This window comes from Mobula birostris, chromosome 23 (genome assembly GCF_030028105.1).
Source record: "Mobula birostris isolate sMobBir1 chromosome 23, sMobBir1.hap1, whole genome shotgun sequence".
NCBI lineage: Eukaryota > Metazoa > Chordata > Chondrichthyes > Myliobatiformes > Myliobatidae > Mobula > Mobula birostris.
In genome coordinates this window covers 8,941,384-8,960,752 of record NC_092392.1, presented here as the reverse complement: position 1 = coordinate 8,960,752, position 19,369 = coordinate 8,941,384, and the positions used below count along the sequence as shown (strand labels likewise).

The following is a 19,369-nucleotide window of genomic DNA, read 5'->3' as shown; positions in this document are numbered from 1 at the left end:
GCAGTTGGTCAATAGCTTTTGGCAGCCTCTTGCCTTTTTTAGCTGTCGATTTCACCCCTGCGAGCACAAGGACGCCACTTTCGACTGTGAGCTTCTCAGCCTGTACACGGCAGTGTGGCATTTTCATTTTCTCCTAGAAGGCTGTTCACTTACGGCTTTTGTGGATCATAAGCCCTTAGTATTCGTCATGGCTAATGACTCTGAACCTTGGTCTGCTCAACAGCAGCACCATCTTTCTTTTATTTCAGTGCTCACTACAGACATCCAGCCTGTCGCGGGGATGCAGAACCCTGTGGCTCACTGCCTTTCCTAGTCCTTCACTGGTGCTGTCCACTTGGGCATGGACAACAGTCAGATGGCAGCAGATCAGATTTGGACCCGAGTGTGCGGGCGCTGCATTCGGCAGACACAGGGCTGAAATTGGTGGACGTTGCTTTCGGTGACAGCAGCGTTTCACTACTCTGTGATGTATCAATAGGGCGACCCAGGCTAGTTAGGGCGCGCTTTCAATGCGGTCCATGGGCTTTCTCACTTGGGCCGGAGGGCATCGCAGAAACTGGTGACAGGAAAGTTTGTCTGACATGGGCTTAAGAAGGATGTCAGGGACTGGCCTAGTGCTTGCAGTACCTCAGCAGCATATCGACCACGTGAATGTAGATTTACTTGGCCCATTGTCCCCATCCCACATGCTGACCAGAGGCAATGCCGTTGTCATCCAATGCAGGCATTCGTTGGCTCGTGAATTGCTCAGTTTGGCATCCCATCAGATATCTTTTTAGCAGTTTACATCCGAGCTTTGGTGTGTGGTTGCCTGTGACCTGGGGGTCAAAACGCACTGGACCACAGCTTCTCACCCTTAGGTCAACAGCCTGTGCGAGCAGTTCCACTGTTCAATGAAAATCGTTCTGCCTGCATACCTCAGCAACAGTTGTCGGGTGAACAGACTGCCGTGGGTCATGTTGGGCCTGAGGACAACCCCTAAGGATGACCTTCAGCCTTCTTCTGCAGAGCTAGTTTTCAGGCAACCCCTGTGGATGCTGGGAGAATTTCTCCCAGCATTCACGGTCCCATGGTCCGCTTCACAGCAGCAGTCAGCTTTTATGGACAGCACCAAATCTTTTGTTTTGTTGCAGTGCCCACAACACAGTATAGCCTGCCGCAGTCTGTTGCTGGGTCTGTAGGAGGCGAAATGTGTGTTTGTGCATCATGATGGACTTAGGGGCCCCCTGCGACCACCTTATGATGGCCCGTTCCACCTGACAGAAGCAGGGGACAAGTTTTTACGCTGGACTTTGGAATTCCAGACAGTGTTTCAGTGGATCGTCTAAACTGCCCATTTGGACCTGGACTCTCCAATGGATGTAGCACAACCCCCACAGAGGCACCAGCCTCTCACCTCCAGACCTTCTGATGACTGTTCGTTCTTCCTCCTCAACACTAGCCCATGAAGACAGGAGTGTGTTCGGCTGAGTTTTGCGGGCCCCTGCTCGCCTGACATTGTCTGCTAGGGTGCATTCTGGGGGAGGAGGTGGGGTGCATGTGTAGGGGCTGCTTAATTTCATTAGGTAGCATTCACCCAGATTGTTAAGGGTTAAGTTCGCCGTGTATGTTACGAGTTACGTTGTACGTTATTACATTCTGGGAGTGCGTTTTTTTTCTGATAGGTCACCACCCGCAGGGTCAGACACCCTGAGCCAATAGGCTGGTTCTGGACTTATTTTCAGCTGGCATAGTTTGCATATTGTTGTTTGATTGTTTGTGGGTTTTGTATTGCTATATTTATGCTCTATTCTTGGTTGGTGCAGCTGTAACGAAACCCAATTTCCCTCGGGATCAATAAAGTATATTTATCTATCTATCTATTTGTTTGTGGGTAATAAAGTGTACATTAGAAGTAACTCACTCGTGTTGATTTTTGTTAACACTCCTACAATATAAAATTCCTTACAGGCAGTGATGGGAAATGAACGCGGGTCACTGGTACTGTAAAACATTGCACTAACCACTATGCTACCATGCCGCCCTTAATGTTGGCTGACTTCATTATTCACCAGTCCTGCTCCTTGCACCTGACTGGAAATATAGGACTTTTAACTCACCACTTCATCTGCAGCGAAGTCAATGAAACCGGGAAGAATCAGGAAGTCACTGTATAGAGAAAAAATGGGGAAAAATAACAAGAAAAAAATTAAACCAATCAGACATCATTTGCAGGAAGAATTTGTGAGGGCTTGTACAAGGACATTGCACCCAGTACCCACAGTACAACACAAGCAGAACAAGCTTTGAAAAACGAAATGAAAAGGATCTCTGGATGGCAGCATCTCTGGAGTGGAATAAACAGTTGATGTTTCAGGCTGAGACCCTTCATCGGGGCTGGAGAGGAAAGGTGCAGAAATCTGAGTATCAGGAATACAAGCTGGTGATAGATAAAAACAGATGGGGGGGGGAGGTGGTGAAGTCCTAGCAGGAAGCTGGGAGGTGATAGCAATAAGAGGTAAAGAGCTAAAGAAGGAGGAATCTAATAGGAGAGAGCAATGGACCATGGATTAAAGGAGGAACCAGAGGGAGGTGATGGACAGATGAGGAAAAGGGGCGAGAGAGTAACCAGTATGGAGAATGGAAAAAAAAAGAGAAGGGGAAGAGGGGAGTAATTACTGGAAGTTAGAGAAATCAGGTGTTCATGCCATCAAGTTGGAGGCCACCCAGATGGAATGAGGAGTTGCTCCCCCACCTGAGTTTGGCATCGTCAAGGCAGTAGAAGAATCATGAACAGACACGTCTGTATGGGAACAGGAAGTCAAATTGAAATGGGTAGTCACCAGGAGATCCTGCTTTTTTGCAGCAGACAGAGCGAAGGTCCTCCAAGCTGCCTTAGATCTCACTGATGTAGAGGCTGCACAGAGAGCAGTGGATACAACAGATAAGCCCAACAGACTCACAAGTGTTGCTTCACCTGGGAGGATTGTTTGGGGCCCAAAATGGTGGTGAGGGAGGAGGTGTAGTGGCAGTTTTAGCACATGTGGAATAATGAAATAATGGAATAGGGAAAACTGGAAATGCCCAAATCACTATCAGTACACAGATATTGGAGAGGTGGAGGTATCAGTAGATAGGAGGACAGGAAGGAGAATTTGAGAATAAGCTTGCAGTTTTGAAATGAAGATCCGTTGTGTCCAGAAGCCTAGGTAGATGAGCTTCACAAAAGAGAGAAATATGAAGAAAGTGAAGGAGCAGGTTTAGACTCAGAATGGATCTAACTCTGCAAGGGCACTGTGATAAAGCAAGTATACCAAGTGCATGATTTAATCAAGCTAAGGGTTCAAATCTTCCTCCACACTGGAGTCTACAATGCAATCCAGGCTAATACTATAGCTATACAGAGGGAACACTGAATTCCTGTTGTCTACTCTCTCAACTGAATCTTATAAATTCCATACAACTATCCAAAAGAGCAGTGAGGTTCCTAGGTTCCATATTTATCATTCTTCCTAAAATCTGACAAATGAATCATTCATCTGATTGTATCTTTTGGGTTCCTACTGTACACAGAACAGATGCTTGATTTGCTTGTATGTAAGTCACTGACTACGGGTTTGAGCTGCAAGCAAAAATGGCAGATTTGGAGTAGATGGTTGCTAGAAATTCTCTGGCATGACGGTCAGTGCAGCAGTGTCCGACAGCCCCAGTTTTTCCTACACAAAAGCAATGCCTGAAGCCCAGGCCCATGCATGTTAGCAGAACAGCAATGCACACATTTGTAGAGGGAAATGTATTACCAAAGACCACAGAACCAAGGTGTAAAAGAGGGCCGAGATCACTTCCTCAGCACCAGGGTCCTAAGTGCATAACATTCTCTAAGTACCAGCATCCAGAAGGTGCAACATTCCCTTAGTATTGTGGATTGAAGTGTGTAAACTTCCTTAGTTCTACATTGAACATTAACATGGATTTGGTGTTGAATTGGCTACAGCAGGATGTTAGCCTTCTGCACATGGGCTGTTAACTACAGAATCTACCAAAAGGCTGGAATTCACAGCCACAGGATTCAGCACTCATCCCAGACACAAACACAAAATTTTCAGTCAAGGCCAAGTCTGGAACCAAAATAAATGTTTTTTCTTTGCTAAGCACGTTCATCTTCCCAATACACCGTGTGAACTTCTGTGACTAGTGTCATTATCAGAAATAACTTTACTGCCAGTATGTAAAACATACCAGAATTGATTGTGGTTCGGTGCCAAGCTTAAAACACAGTACAAGACCATAACAGACTAGACAATAGCAACCAGTAATTTACAAGACAACAGTGCAAACAGCCATGAGCAATCAATAATTAGCAGAATGGTCACATGCGCAAATGTCAATATTCAAACTTAAAGAAATGTGAACATACAAACAGACCAAATAAGTATCAACAGAACAAGGAGAGCAGGAAAGACCATTTAACAGATGTTGTGCAGGGAGTTAGGAAATTACACCTGAATGAGTTTTGTTGAGAAGCTGAATATCTACAGAAAAGAAGCTTTGGAGATGATGTATAGTCCTGGTGATGATGGATTTGTAGCATTTCCCTGATGACAATTTGGTGAATAGGTGACTGTTAGGGTGGGTGGAGTCAGCAGGAATTTTTTCAGCGCTTTTCTTTGCTCTGGTGATGAACAGGTCTTTTAGTGTCGGTAGCCAACCGCCAATGTCCTCTGTTGAGTGGACCACTCACTGTAACCTGAACTTGGAAAGGGAAGAGGTAGCAGAAACCAAATGGTGATAGAGGTGGTCACAACACTCTCAATAATGGTTAAGTAAAAATTCATCAGGATACACCCTAAGCTGGCACTGGAAGAACAATTTCTGCTGGGCTTTCCTAGTAATGAGCGTAAGGTACTTGTCCCACTTCAATGTATTGGTAATGGCAGACCCCAGCAGTCTGAATGACTCAACCATGGACAGAGCCTGACCATTAATTTCCAAAGGGGGGGGGGGCGCGGGAGTCAATCCTCATTTTCACTGTTGATAGCATTACGTTCCAAATTGCTATCAGTGTTTCACAATGCAAGGTAGTCTACCTTTCTTTGATAGCAGGTCACATCATCATTAGAGATGAAACCAACTCCAGTCACGTCATCTGCGAAGTTTAGGATTTTAATGGATTTGCCTGTGGAGGTACATTCTTTTGTATAAAGTAAAAACAAGAGGGATGAAAGAACCACATTGGATCAAATAAATAGGAGCTAAGCTTTACATATTGCTTCCTTCCAGGAAGTTTGTGATCCACTGACAAATACTGTAGAGTACAGCTAGCTGGGTTAGCTTTCTGTGAAGCAAATCTGGAACAACAGTGTTGAAGGTGGAGCTAAACTCCACAAACAAGATTCTCACATAGGTGTTGAGGGAGCCCAAATGTTGAAGTATGTAATGAAGGCGCAAGTTAACTGTATCCTCAACTGAGAGATTTGCTCCAGTAACAAACTGTAGCAGGTTGAGAAAAGGAACCGTAATGGATCAGTATCTTCACAACAGATAACAAACATCCAATTAATAACAGCAAATCATAGCTGCCCGCTGCTGAAATGGCTTTCCGACAAGGTCCTCCAACATCTGTGATCAAAGTGTTTGCTGCTGACAGAAGCAATAAGCCAGTGTACTCAACATTCATTGCATAATTGATCACAAATTGATAGGGTTGTTAACTGTTGAGGTTCATTAGGGCAAATAAGTGGCAAATTCAGGACTGTGTATGCTGTCGTCCCTGGGAGTCAGTTCCCCTCTCAAGTGATCAACGTTGTTTATAATTTTCATTATAGATAGCGTGTGGAAAAGGCCCTTCCAGCCCAACAAGCCGCACCACCAGCAACTCACCTATTTAACACTAACTCAATCACAGGCCAATTTACAATGACCTACTAACTCTTATGTCTTTTCATTGACAGGGGGAACATACAAAATTCTTACAGAGAGTGCAGGAATTGAACTCCAAACTTCAGAATGCCGAGCTGTAATAGTGCCATGCTACGTTACCATGGCACACAACAATAAATTGAGATTTTCAACCCAAATGGGTGATGGTGGTATTAATGCTTCAGGAGGCGCTCATAGCCGCTCTTCATCCAGTCCATGCTATACTGTATGTACCTGTTCTGGGAATAAGACAGAAGAATATTGACTTGACTGTCTTTAGTATGGCAGTCAATAGTGAGAAGATCAAGGAAAATGAGAACCAGGGCAAGTGATGACATGGGTAGAAAAACAGCTGGATACACCGAGATTGCTCTTGCTCTGGGGATATGGTAGAAAGACATAATTTTAGCTGGGATTGAACTTGAAGAGATCGTTTCTTCCCCTCGTGAATGCAGTTATGAGTGCTACAGGTACAGGATGAGAATCTGTGACTCACCTTTGAGAACAACAAAACTTCTGTGGGGTACACGTTATGTGTTGGAACTACAACATTGCCAGATGGAGCCACACCAATCACTATCCTGACTCTCCAAGAAGGGAAAAAAAAACAACTCACGCCAGGGTGGCAAGTAGTGTGGACTTGGGTGAAGATTTCCATGAGGTACTTGGAAAGAATAAGTTTATGGCAAAGAATTAAATTCAACAGATTCAGGAGGCAGAACTGAACCGGTAATTATAAAACGATTTGCATTGTTCAAAACATTAAGAAACTCAGGGACATTGTAATGTAGTAACCTTCAATTTACAACGTTCTCTAGCCACTTATTGTTATAAAACCAAGATCAAAATAACCACAAAAATCTGTCCTTATCACTATGAGCAGTGCAGTTATGGGGAGGCAAAGAAGATTCAGCATTACCAAGTTCTAATGTTCTGCCAGAGGATGCTAGAAGAAGATTCAAATGCAGCTTCCTAAAGAGATGAGTGTTTTTAAAGAGCAGACTTAGGCAGAGCTATGGGAAACAGCACATCAATAAAACTAATCAGGGACCTTTGTCTTGTTTTCACTAATTGCTACAGTCTTCAGCTTTTTAAAACCACAGGCTTGATGCTACCACATCACTACTGTGGGGTTTTCAAAGTGGTGCCCCTTCCCATCTGCTTCTATTCCCTCACACTCTTAAAATAAAATACAAATTATTTTCTAGTTTAAAAAAAAATCTATGTTTTGCAGAGATTACAGAACACACATTATTCACAACTAAAATTTACAATCACTTCTGACATAAAATCTCTAGTAAGACCATAAGACATAGGAGCAGAATTAGGTAATTCAGCCCATCAAGTCTGTTCATCATACACCCATTCAATCCCATACACCTGCCCTCTCACCATATCCCTTGATGCCCTGACCAATCAGGAATCCATCAACTTCCACTTTGAATGTACCCATAACTTGGCCTCCACCGCAGCCTGTAGCAGAGCATTCCACAGATTCACCACTCTTTGGCTAAAAAAAAATTCCTCCTTACTTCTCTTCTAAAAGGTTGCCCCTCAATTTTGAAGCCATGCCCTCTATTTCTGGTTACCCCACCTACTCGACACCCAACTTATTTAGCCCTTTCAACATTCAGTAGGTTTCAACGAGATCTCCACGCATTCTTCTAAATTCCAGTGAGTACAGGCCTAAAGCTGCCAAAGGCTCCTCATATGTTAACCACTTCAATCTCAGAATCATCCTCGTGAACCTCTTCTGGACTCTTTCCCATGATAATACATTCTTTCTGAGATAAGGGGCCTAAAACTATTGACAATACTCTAAGTACGACCTGTAGTGTCTTATGTAGCTCAGAATTTTCAACCAAAAATTTAAGTTGCTAATCCTCTCCACCTCTGATGAGGACTGGTTCTTGGACCTCTGGTTTCCCTCTCCTGAAGTCTACAATCAGTTTCTTGGTCTTGGTGACACTGAGTTATGACACAACTCAGTGAGGGAATTTTCAATCTCCCTCCTGTATGCTAAATCATCACCACCTTCGATGAGGCCAATACTTCAGATCAATACTTTATCTCAGCACATTGGTGATTAGACAATTTAAGACAGATATAAAAAAAATCTCAAAAACAAAACACATACACAGATTGAGAGCAGAATAATTACATTCTTCAATACACTGCAGATTATCACAATCTAAAAGAAAAAAGGGCCCCTTCCACTTTCAAATCTCTTACTAGCTCTTCCTTCAGTTAGTCCTGCCGAAGGGTCTCGGCCCGAAATGTTGACTGTACCTCTTCCTAGAGATGCTGCCTGGCCGGCTGCGTTCACCAGCAACTTTGAAATGAGTACCAGGTATAGTTTCATACTCTATCAGGGTGGACGTGCGCAGGCTATTTTCGTTAACTCAAATGTCCCACCTGTCTGATCATCTGCACCACAATGAACAGCACCAGGCCTTTTGGAACATAGACTCTGCACCAACCATCAAGCATCCAGTCACACTAATCCCATTTCAGACTCTCACAATCCTATCAAACCCCCTTAGAGTTTACTTCTCAAATACACAGGAAAAGCATTTGAAAGAAGTCAATTTCCCTACCAGCTCACACATCTCAGTCAGAGTGGAAAACAGGCCATCTGGCCTACCATCTCCACAATGACCAATGGGCATTTGTCCATATGAATCCCATCTTGCAGTACTTGGCCTAGTCTTCAACGTGATGACACTTGACGATTCAAGGGTTCATCTAGATACTTCTCAAATGCTATCCACCAGTTGTAATCTATCTCATTTTTGTACCTTTCCAGGCCTTTGTCCGAATCACGTCACTATCTAGGCTTGCTCAGCTTGTGGACCAGCCAAAGTAGCTAACATTTTACTCTACTTCCACCAGTGTGTTGCAAGTACTCATTAAAGCTCGCCCCACCCTAAGTTCAAAGGTTAACCTGCAGATGAGCATGAACCCCCCCAGCAGACACAGGACCAATATGTCAATTCTACCTAGGTGAGGACTGAACCTCAGAGATGGAGGCAATAGCATTACTAGCTGAGCCACTGGGTCACTCATCTTCTCACTGGCAATCTAGTTGGCACAGCCAAATCAATGAGAATTACTTCAAACAGTATTTTAAATGGACAAAACAAAAATGGTCCAAATATCATGCTTGTAGATTAAGTAATAAATTTTACAGATTTTAGGCGAAACCTTGTCCCCATTCTCAGAAATCAACTCACAAAATACAACCACTTGCTATTGTCTTAAAGCCTAATTTATACAAACGTTTGTCAATAAAACCTACAAAACTTCCTGCAGGTTCACTTGAGGTTCTTGTGGGAAAGGTATGCACCGAGGAAAACAACTGTTCTGGAACAATATCTTCAAGGGGCAGGTATGTTTGGATTTAATGCACAAGCTTCTTGCATAAGTGCTCTCCCCACCACTGAGCACAACTACAGGGAGCACTGTTGCCGAAAAGCATTCATTTCAAGAACCACCACTACACAGACCTTGCTCTCTTCACACTGCTGCCATCAGAAAGAAGGTACAGGCGCCTCAGAACTCACACCACCAGGTTTAGGAACAGTTATTACCCCTCAACTAAGACTAAGATAATCGTGCTGCTCCAAAGAGCGCAATATGACATCATTCTAACCCTCAGCCATCAGCTTCTAAGATGGGTCAACCTATAGCTGGGGAAGTGATGACCCCTCCTGTTATAGACTGTTTGAGGTAACTTTAATTTTTTCTTCCTTAATTCTCTTCTAATATTTGTATATCTGTGTACTTGTAATGCTACTGTGACACTGCAATTTCCTTTGGGATCAATAACCTATCTATCCATCAACCAGGAAGCTATTGAACCAGAGGGGAAAATTTCATTTGCCCCATCACTGGACTGTTTCGACAACCTATGGACTCACTTCCAAGGATTCTTCATCTCATTTTCTCAATACTTATTGCTTTTTTATGTATTTGCAGTTTGTTGTCTTTTGCACATTGATTGTTCGCCTGTCCTGTTGGATACAATAATCCATTGATTCTATTGTATTTCTTGGATTTACTGTGTATGTCCACAAAAAAATGAATCGCAGGGCTGTATATGGTGACATAAATGTACTTAGATAATAAATCTATTTTGAACTTTTAAAATCATAGGTAACAAGGAAGTGTTAATGTGGAATGTGAATTGTTAACTACATTTGCTGGTACACAAAGTAACCAAGACATAACCGGGACAATAATGTGATCTGCACAATAGTCTGGAAGGGAACAATAATGAGAAAGGCTGATGCTCACATCAATGGAAAGTAATCTGTTCAGATTTTAACACTTTCCCGAGAACAAAGCATTCCATTATTCGGACTGTGTTGGTTAACATTCGATACCAGGAAAGAATACAAAAATCTAGCCCGGTATATCAGCGGGGGAAGTACCACACTGTTGTGAGGACATCTCACAATGCACAGATGGGCTCAGCATAAGAAGGCATGCTAATGTCTTTACTCTCTTATAAAGTTAAGGAGATCCAGCATGTCACCATAGATGAAGGTACTTCTACAGATGTAGGCAGGAAGCTTTCTGACTGGTTGCATCGTGGCCTGGTATGGAAACTTCCATGCACAGAAACACAAGAGGCTACAGTGACTGGTGGAATCAGCAAGCTCCATCTCTTTTTAGTTCTTCCCACCATCGAGGACATCTACAAAAGACAAGGTCTCAAAAAGATGAGATCCATCATCAAAGATGCCCACCATCCAGGACATATCCTCTTCTTAAATACTGCCTTTCAGACAAGATGTACAGGAGCCTTGACAGCCAAATCTCAAGGTTCAACAACAACTTCTTCTTCACTGCTACCTAGTTCTAAATACCCATAACACTACCTCAGACTATGCTTTTCCTTCTCTCAGCAAGCAGTAACGCCATTACATTTATGTTAAAATAAGTTTATGTTAACTGATATTTGTCACGTTTGTAACGATATTGAACCTCTGCTGCGAAAAACTAATTTTCATGGTATACATTACCTGTGTGTGTATTCTATGACAATAAACTTAAACTTGAAGACAAGGCATTAAACTGAGGTCTATTCTACTTTCTCAAGTGGATGCAAGAAATCTCAATGTGTCATCATTTGGCCAAAATTCATTCCTCAATAAGCACCAGTAAAAACAAAGCGACATACATAAAAAATGCTGGTGAACGCAGCAGACCAGGCAGCATCTATAGGAAAAGGTAGTCGACATTTTGGGCCAAGACCCCTCGTCAGGACTAACTGAAAGAAGAAATAGTAAGAGATTTGGAAGTGGGAGGGGGAGGGGGAGATCTGAAATGATAGGAGAAGACAGGAGGGGGAGGGATGGAGCTAAGAGCTGGAAAGTTGATTGGCAAAAGGGATATGAGAGGATCATGGGACAGATGGGAGGCCTAGGGAGAAAGAAAGGGGGAGAGGGGAAGCCCAGAGGATGGGCAAGGAGTTACAGTGAGAGGGACAGAGGGAGAAAAAGAGAGAAAAAATACATAAATAAGGGATGGGGTACAAAGGTGAGGTGGGGCATTAACGGAAGTTATAGAAGTCAATGTTCATGCCACCAGGTTAGAGGCTACCCAGACGGAATATAAGGTGTTGTTCCTCCAACCTCAGTGTGGCTTCATCTTTCTTGACAGTAGAGGAGGCTGTGGATAGACATATTAGAATGGGAATGGAACGTGGAATTAAAATGTGTGGACACTGGGAGATCCTGCTTCCTCCTCGTGTTTGAGTAAAAACAAAGCACTTGCTCATCAACTCTATATTTTTAGTAACTTGCCTTGAATAAGTTGCTATGCTTATGAAATTATAACTGACTTTGTAAGTCCAAACACATCATGTAATTGTGAAAATCAAAATATAAATGCAAGTCGTTTTTACAAAATTGGGAATTATAAGACTGACTAGCAGGGAATTCAGGACATTCATCAAAAGTTCAGAAGAAAAATTGCAAGTGTGCAAGGAAAGAAAGCTCTGACTTCAATTTGTGGGAAATTGAGAACATGTCAATGTGCAATTATCAGTAATTGCTCTAATATGATTACTACAAGTTCAGTATTTCTATTTTCTCAGTCTATCTTCCAACTAATACATGAAATCTTTCCCAACCTCTTCCTCAGGCCACATCCCTTACTGGAACAACCCTTCACCAACCCCAGCCCATATCTTTGATCATTAAAAGTTCTTGTGAATACAATTTATCCAAATACAGCAAATGAAATCTTTTATTGAATTACCTCAAATTAATTTACCATCATTCTAGTCAAACTAAAAATGAACCTTTCAACATTGAACATGTGATAAACTTTTAAACAATTATGTCTCTCAATAAAGATGGTTCACAACATAATCAATTAGTGACACGCGCACTTGGGTCTCAAAGTTATGCATCAAAAGCAAGCTCTCGGTGGGGGTTGGAGGAGTGAGAGGGACAGGGGATTGGGGTCAGGGGTAGAGGGGTGGATGGAAGGGGGGGTCGGAGAGCAGATGGGGACAGGCAATGGGGTTACAGGGGGTCAGGTTGGGGTGGGAGGAGGTGGAGGATGTGGGACAAAGCGGTGAGAAGGTTGGGGGATGGGGATGGGGAAGGGGATCACGGGAGAGAGGACCACTTGAGAGGGATATCCCTGTGAGGGGGATTATGGGGAGCGGGATCACAGGTGAGGTGGTTTCAAGGGGGAGGGTATCATGGGGGAAGGGGATCACGGGGGAGGTTGCTTCAAGGGTGAGGAGGATCTTGGGAAGGGGGATCCCAAGATCAGTTCATGGGGAGAGGGATCATGGAAGGGGTGATCCATGGGGAAGGAGGTTCCTGGGAAGAGGGATAACAGAGGAGAGGATCATGGGAGAGGGGTTCACAGGGGATGGGGGATCAGGGGAGCAGATCACGGGGATGGGGGATCAGGGGAGTGGATCACGGTGGATGGGGGATCAGGGGAAGGGATCACGGTGGATGGGGATCTGGGGAGGAGTTCACGGGGGAGGGGGGATCAGGGGAGCAGATGATGGGGGATCAGGGGAGCGGATCATGGGGGATGGGGGATCAGGGGAAGGGATCACGGGGATGGGGGATCAGGGGAAGGGATCACGGGGATGGGGGATGAGGGGAGCAGATCACGGGGATGGGGGATCAGGGGAGCAGATCACGGGGATGGGGGATCAGGGGAGCAGATCACGGGGATGGGGGATCAGGGGAGTGGATCACGGTGGATGGGGGATCAGGGGAAGGGATCACGGTGGATGGGGATCCGGGGAGGAGTTCACGGGGGAGGGGGGATCAGGGGAGCAGATGATGGGGGATCAGGGGAGCGGATCATGGTGGATGGGGGATCAGGGGAGGAGTTCACGGGGGATGGGGGATCAGGGGAGCGGATCATGGGGGATGGGGGATCAGGGGAGTGGATCACGGTGGATGGGGGATCAGGGGAAGGGATCACAGTGGATGGGGATCCGGGGAGGAGTTCACGGGGGAGGGGGGATCAGGGGAGCAGATGATGGGGGATCAGGGGAGCGGATCATGGTGGATGGGGGATCAGGGGAGGAGTTCACGGGGGATGGGGGATGGGGGATCAGGGGAGCGGATCATGGGGATGGGGGATGGGGGATCGGGGAAGGGATCACAGGGATGGGGGATCAGGGGAGGAGTTCACGGGGGATGGGGGATCAGGGGAGCGGATCACGGGGGATGGGATCACGGCGGATGGGGGATCTGGGGAGGAGTTCACGGGGGAGGAGGATCACTGGAGAGGGTTCAGAGGAGGGAGATCGCAGGAGGGGGATCATGGGGGAGGGGGATCGGCGGGAAAGGCTGTCAGGGAGAGGGTCACACGTGGGGGGGGTCACGGGGAGAAATCACAGGGTGGAGGGGATCCGCGGGTGGGGCTGAGGATAGGAACGTTGTTGAGAGGACTGGATGGGTGGCGGAGCCGATTGGTGTGGTCCTGCTCTCCTCGGGCAGAAAGCGAGGTCCTGGCGCCGTGGGGCGGGGACTGATAGCATGGGTCACAGACTGCATCCGCCCGCTCTGCAACGTGTCTCGCCGGGAAGCACCCATGGGCGCTACAACTCTTACTTGTAAGTGAGTCCGTCGGCAGAAGCGAAGAGAATCTGTGCGGTGAGGCCATCCTCGGGCACATAGCCGGTGCCGCCGCTGATCAGGTAATCGGCCATGCTGCAGAGAGACGAAAGGAGAGGAGCAGTGAGTGAATGAGCGGAGCCCGGAGGGGTGGGAGACCGAGGGCGAGCGGGCGCCAGGCCACTGGCTCGGGTACGAGCCTCCGCCTGGGGCGCGCGCACGCTCCCCGAACGTGCCGCCACACTCGGCGTGCTCGCGCACCGGCCGCAGGCGGGCACTTGTGCGCATGCGCCCGATCGCCGCCGCCGCTGTGGGAAGGTGAGCACATTGGTTTCTGTGGAGACACGTGGTGGGGCTAGTACTACTCAGCGGGTCGAGCAGCGTCTGTAGGAGGGAAGAGATAGTCCGCACTTCATCCTGACCCAGGGTTTTGTCCTTTCCTCCCACCGACGCCGCATGGAAATCGGGGCCCTCGGAGATTCCTAGGGATTTTTAGAGGATTATGTGTCCACCCAGGAAACGCAACAGCTCCCGTTAATTTCATTTCTTGGGCAATTTATACCCTTTATAATTCATTAAACAATTTTTGTGGTATAGTTGATGGATGCGAATTGGACACTTCAAATAATGTTCAGCAGAGTAGCCCTGGTTTAATGTATGTAGGATTGGGTAGTACTTAAGAATTTTACTTATGACAGCGTAATAAAATTCATAGACAAGTCTTAACAAAAATAACCTTTTCCCAGAAACGAAAGAATAGTAGGAAACGAAAATTCACAGGTGAAAGGTCATTAATTTTAAAAGAGCAAGTTTTGTTTGACTGACGCGACATTTCCTGAATTCTGTGAACCGCTAAAAGTATAAAGTATAAATAAAGTACATAAGATTGTATTTGTACACTACGTTTATATTTCTAAAGCACCTTCTATAAGTTGAAGCATAACTGACTAATTAATATCTGAATATCAGAATGTAGAATCAGGCTCTAAACAGAAATCAGAGATGATGTGTGTAATGTACGGACCTATTTCTTTTAACATAATGACTCCCCTTAGCACTAATTATTTACTGATAACTTACGCATGCACATTGATCTCTCTCTCACACACACACACACACACACACTTCTCCAAGTGCATGCCTTTATTTATTTGATACGTATTTGTACGGGCACAATAATTAGGCAACAAGTATGAATCTAAATGTCAGCAAATATCACCAACTGCACTGACGGTTACAAGACAACAGTTTGGAGGAAGGGTGAGGGGGAAGTGTGGACCAGTACAGAGAAGGCAGTCATGGATGCTAGAAAAAGGTACCTGAGTAACAGTGCACTGTACACAGTGAAAGACACACAACAAACAAAACTAACGTTAAAATAATGTGCTGCTATCCTTAGTCGGGAAAGTTGACGAATTTTGATAATGCTAATGAGAACTCGGAATCATATATCGAGAGGGTTGAACTGTATTGTAATGTTAACAACGTGGATGAGGTAAAGATGGGCTCCACACTTCTTAGCTTAATGAGTGCTAGAACGTACAGTCTCTTACACAACTTACTAACTCCGGAAAAGCCAGCAAGCAAAACATGCAACGAAATTGTTGAAATTTTACAGTCACCTGAGTGCAAAATTGCTAATAATAGCTGAGAGATTTAAATTTCACCAAAGGAACCAGTCAATAACAGCTGAGATATTTAGATTTCACAAAAGGAACCAGTCGAAGGATGAAAGCATTTGTTTTCTCAATTTTCCCAATACTATGACTTTGGAGATGGACTTTTTGATGCATTAAGGGACTGGCTTGTATGTACCACACACAGTCTAAGTGCTCCAAAGAGGCTACTGTCAGAAAGAGACCTAACCTTCGAACGTATCTTGACCATTACAATATTGTTAGAGACTGCAGCAAAGGATGCGGCAGAACTACACAAAACAAGTTTAGAATGTGAAACGCTCAAAATGTCCCTGAATGGTGCAGAGAGCTAAAAATGTTATTGTGTGGCAAGTTCTCCATAAGGCAATTGACTGTTAGTTCAAAGAAAAAGTTTGCAGAAAGTGCCACTGACAAGGCTACGTGTGCAAGTCAGACAAAAAGCACAAAGAGAAAAATCATACAGAGGGAAAAATTTCCAATACAAAACCAAACAAATGCAATAAGGGACTGATTGTGAAACTGATTCAGATGACACAGAGTCTGATAAAGGTGAGCTGTCATGCCTAGAACTAAATATCATTCCTGATGCAGATCGCTAAATCATGTGGATCACAACAGATATGTCTGGTGTAGAACTGAAAATTGAGCTGGGTACAGGGTCAGCTTTGTCTGTAATTTCAGCGGCTGATTACAACAGACTAGTTTCTAAGCTACCGTTAGAAAATACCTTGGTGATGCTAAAGACCTAAACAGGTGAAAAAGTGTCTCCCAAAGGCAAACTGAAAGCAGATGTGACCTACAGAGGCAAAACACAACAGTTGGAGCTCTATGTGTTGAAAAGTGGAGGGACAGCACCTTTCGGACATGAATAGACTATAAGACATAGGAGCAGAATTAGACCATTCAGCCTATCGAGTCTGCTCTACCATTCCATCATGGCTGATTCCAGATCCCCTCAACCCCCATAACTTGCCTTGTCGTCATATCCTTCGATGCCCTGATCGATCAGGAGATGGTCAACTTCTGGCTTGAATATCCCCGTGGATTTGTCCTCCACCACAGTCTGTGGCAGAGAATGCCACAGATTCACTACTGTCTGACTTAAAAAATCCTCCTTACCTCTGCTCTTAAAGGTCGCTCCTCAATTTTGAGGCTATATCCTCTAGTCTGGATACCCCCACCATAGGAAACATCATATCTACGCAACACTCACAAAACGCTGGAGGAACTCAGCAGGTCGGGTAGCATCCATGGAAACGATGCTGAGACCGGGTGAGGGAGGTGATGGGGAGGGGAGATGATGTAAAAATGTGGTAGAGGATAGTGGTTCCAAAGAAGAAATCTCACAGGAGTCGACAGAGGACCATGGTAGAAAGTGAAGGAGGAGGGGGGACCAGTGGGAGGTGGTGGGAAGGTGAGTAGAAGAGAAGGACTAAAGATCACTCGAATATGGAGTGGAAAAAGCGAGGAGTGTTGGGAGAAATTATAAGTTAGAGAAATCAATGCTTTTAAAATTTTTTTTCTTAATTGTTAATTCTTTAGTCATGTACCTGCACTAAGTATCTAACAGCATATCTTTGGAATGTGGGAGGTAATGAACACCCAGAGAAAACCCATGTGGTGAAGAGGACAACATAAAAATTTCACATGGGCCGCACCTAAATTCAGGAGCAACTGTGAGTCAAGGGAGGAGGTGGCATTAACTACTGTGCCAAAGCGCTGTCCTGAGGCAGAATATGAAGTATTCTGAGAAGGAAATGAGAATCAAAGTGGGGTTCTAGAGCAAAAAGAGCAAGGAGCGCAAATATTGTACAAAAATCACCAGAAGTTGTGACAGGTGAATAAGGCATTAATAAAAAAAACAAATATTTTGGTTTGTTTCTGAAAGTATGGAAATGGAAGGTGGAGATGATAGAATCATAGAATGCTTATGGACCATCAGGAGGTCACATAGGCAAGATGTTCTTGCTAGCACTCTAGCAGGAGTTCCAACCTTGGTCCTTGCTGCTTGCATTTTTCTCTATCATAAGTTTAAACGATTCCCTAGGGTACATGGGTTCCCAATCTTTTTTATGCCATGGATTCTTACCGTTAACTGAGTGGACTGTGGACCCCAGTTTGGGAACCCCTGCTCTAGAAGGTCACAAATAACCACCAGATCATCTCAGCTAAAGCCTAAATAAAATTAATTTTATATATGTAGATAAGCTTTTATAGATACATGAAAAGAAAAAGATTGGTTAAGAAAAATGTAGGTCCCCTACAGACAGAAACAGGTGAATTGATTATGGGGAACAAGGACATGGCAGACCAATTGAATAACTACTTTGGTTCTGTCTTCACTAAGGAGGACATAAATAATCTTCCGGAAATAGTAGGGGACAGAGGGTCTAGTGAGATGGAGGAACTGAGGGAAATGCATGTTAGTAGGGAAGTGGTATTAGGTAAATTGAAGGGATTAATAGCAGATAAATCCCCAGGGCCAGATGGTCTGCATCCCAGAGTGCTTAAGGAAGTGGCCCAAGAAATAGTGGATGCATTGGTGATAATTTTTCAAAACTCTTTAGACTCTGGACTAGTTCCTGAGGATTGGAGGGTGGCTAATGTAACCCCGCTTTTTAAAAAAGGAGGGAGAGATAAACCGGGGAATTATAGACCGGTTAGCCTAACATCGGTGGTGGGGAAAATGCTAGAGTCAGTTATCAAAGATGTGATAACAGCACATTTGGAAAGCGGTGAAATCATCGGACAAAGTCAGCATGGATTTGTGAAAGGAAAATCATGTCTGACAAATGTCATAGAATTTTTTGAGGATGTAACTAGTAGAGTGGATAGGGGAGAACCAGTGGATGTGGTATATTTGGATTTTCAAAAGGCTTTTGACAAGGTCCCACACAGGAGATTAGTGTGCAAACTTAAAGCACGCTGTATTGGGGGTAAGGTATTGATGTGGATAGAGAATTGGTTGCCAGACAGGAAGCAAAGAGTGGGAATAAACGGGACCTTTTCAGAATGGCAGGCAGTGACTAGTGGGGTACCGCAAGGCTCAGTGCTGGGACCCCAGTTGTTTACAATATATATTAATGACTTAGATGAGGGAATTAAATGCAGCATCTCCAAGTTTGCGGATGACATGAAGCTGGGCGACAGTGTTAGCTGTGAGGAGGATGCTAAGAGGATGCAGGATGACTTGGGTAGGTTAGGTGAGTGGGCAAATTCATGGCAGATTCAATTTAATGTGGATAAATGTGAGCTTATCCACTTTGGTGGAAAAAACAGGAAAACAGCTTATTATCTGAATGGTGGCCAATTAGGAAAAGGGGAGGTGCATCGAGACCTGGGTGTCATTATACACCAGTCATTGAAAGTGGGCATGCAGGTACAGCAGGCGGTGAAAAAGGAGAATGGTATGCTGGCATTCATAGCAAGAGGATTCGAGTACAGGAGCAGGGAAGTACTACTGCAGTTGTACAAGGCCTTGGTGAGACCACACCTGGAGTATTGTGTGCAGTTTTGGTCCCCTAATCTGAGGAAAGACATTCTTGCCATAGAGGGAGTACAAAGAAGGTTCACCAGATTGATTCCTGGGATGGCAGGACTTTCATATGATGAAAGACTGAATCAGCTAGGCTTATACTCTCTGGAATTTAGAAGATTGAGAGGGGATCTTATTGAAACGTATAAAATCCTAAAGGGATTGGACAGGCT

At 44.6% G+C, this 19,369-nt stretch overlaps 1 protein-coding gene across 3 annotated transcripts in view; it reads right to left on the bottom strand.

Annotated features, from left to right (window-relative positions):
- The window catches only part of impdh1a (IMP (inosine 5'-monophosphate) dehydrogenase 1a), a 52,775-nt gene extending 38,552 nt beyond the window's left edge, over nucleotides 1-14,223 (bottom strand). For all 3 annotated transcript variants that reach the window (XM_072241673.1, XM_072241671.1, XM_072241672.1), the window contains exons 1-2: nucleotides 14,001-14,223; nucleotides 2,100-2,148 (exon numbers count right to left, since the gene is read on the bottom strand). In XM_072241673.1, the coding sequence (XP_072097774.1) occupies nucleotides 2,100-2,148; nucleotides 14,001-14,098 (147 nt within the window). In that variant the 5' untranslated portion in view covers nucleotides 14,099-14,223. The remainder of the gene's footprint in view (nucleotides 1-2,099; nucleotides 2,149-14,000) is intronic.
- Between the last annotated feature and the right edge of the window lie 5,146 nt (nucleotides 14,224-19,369).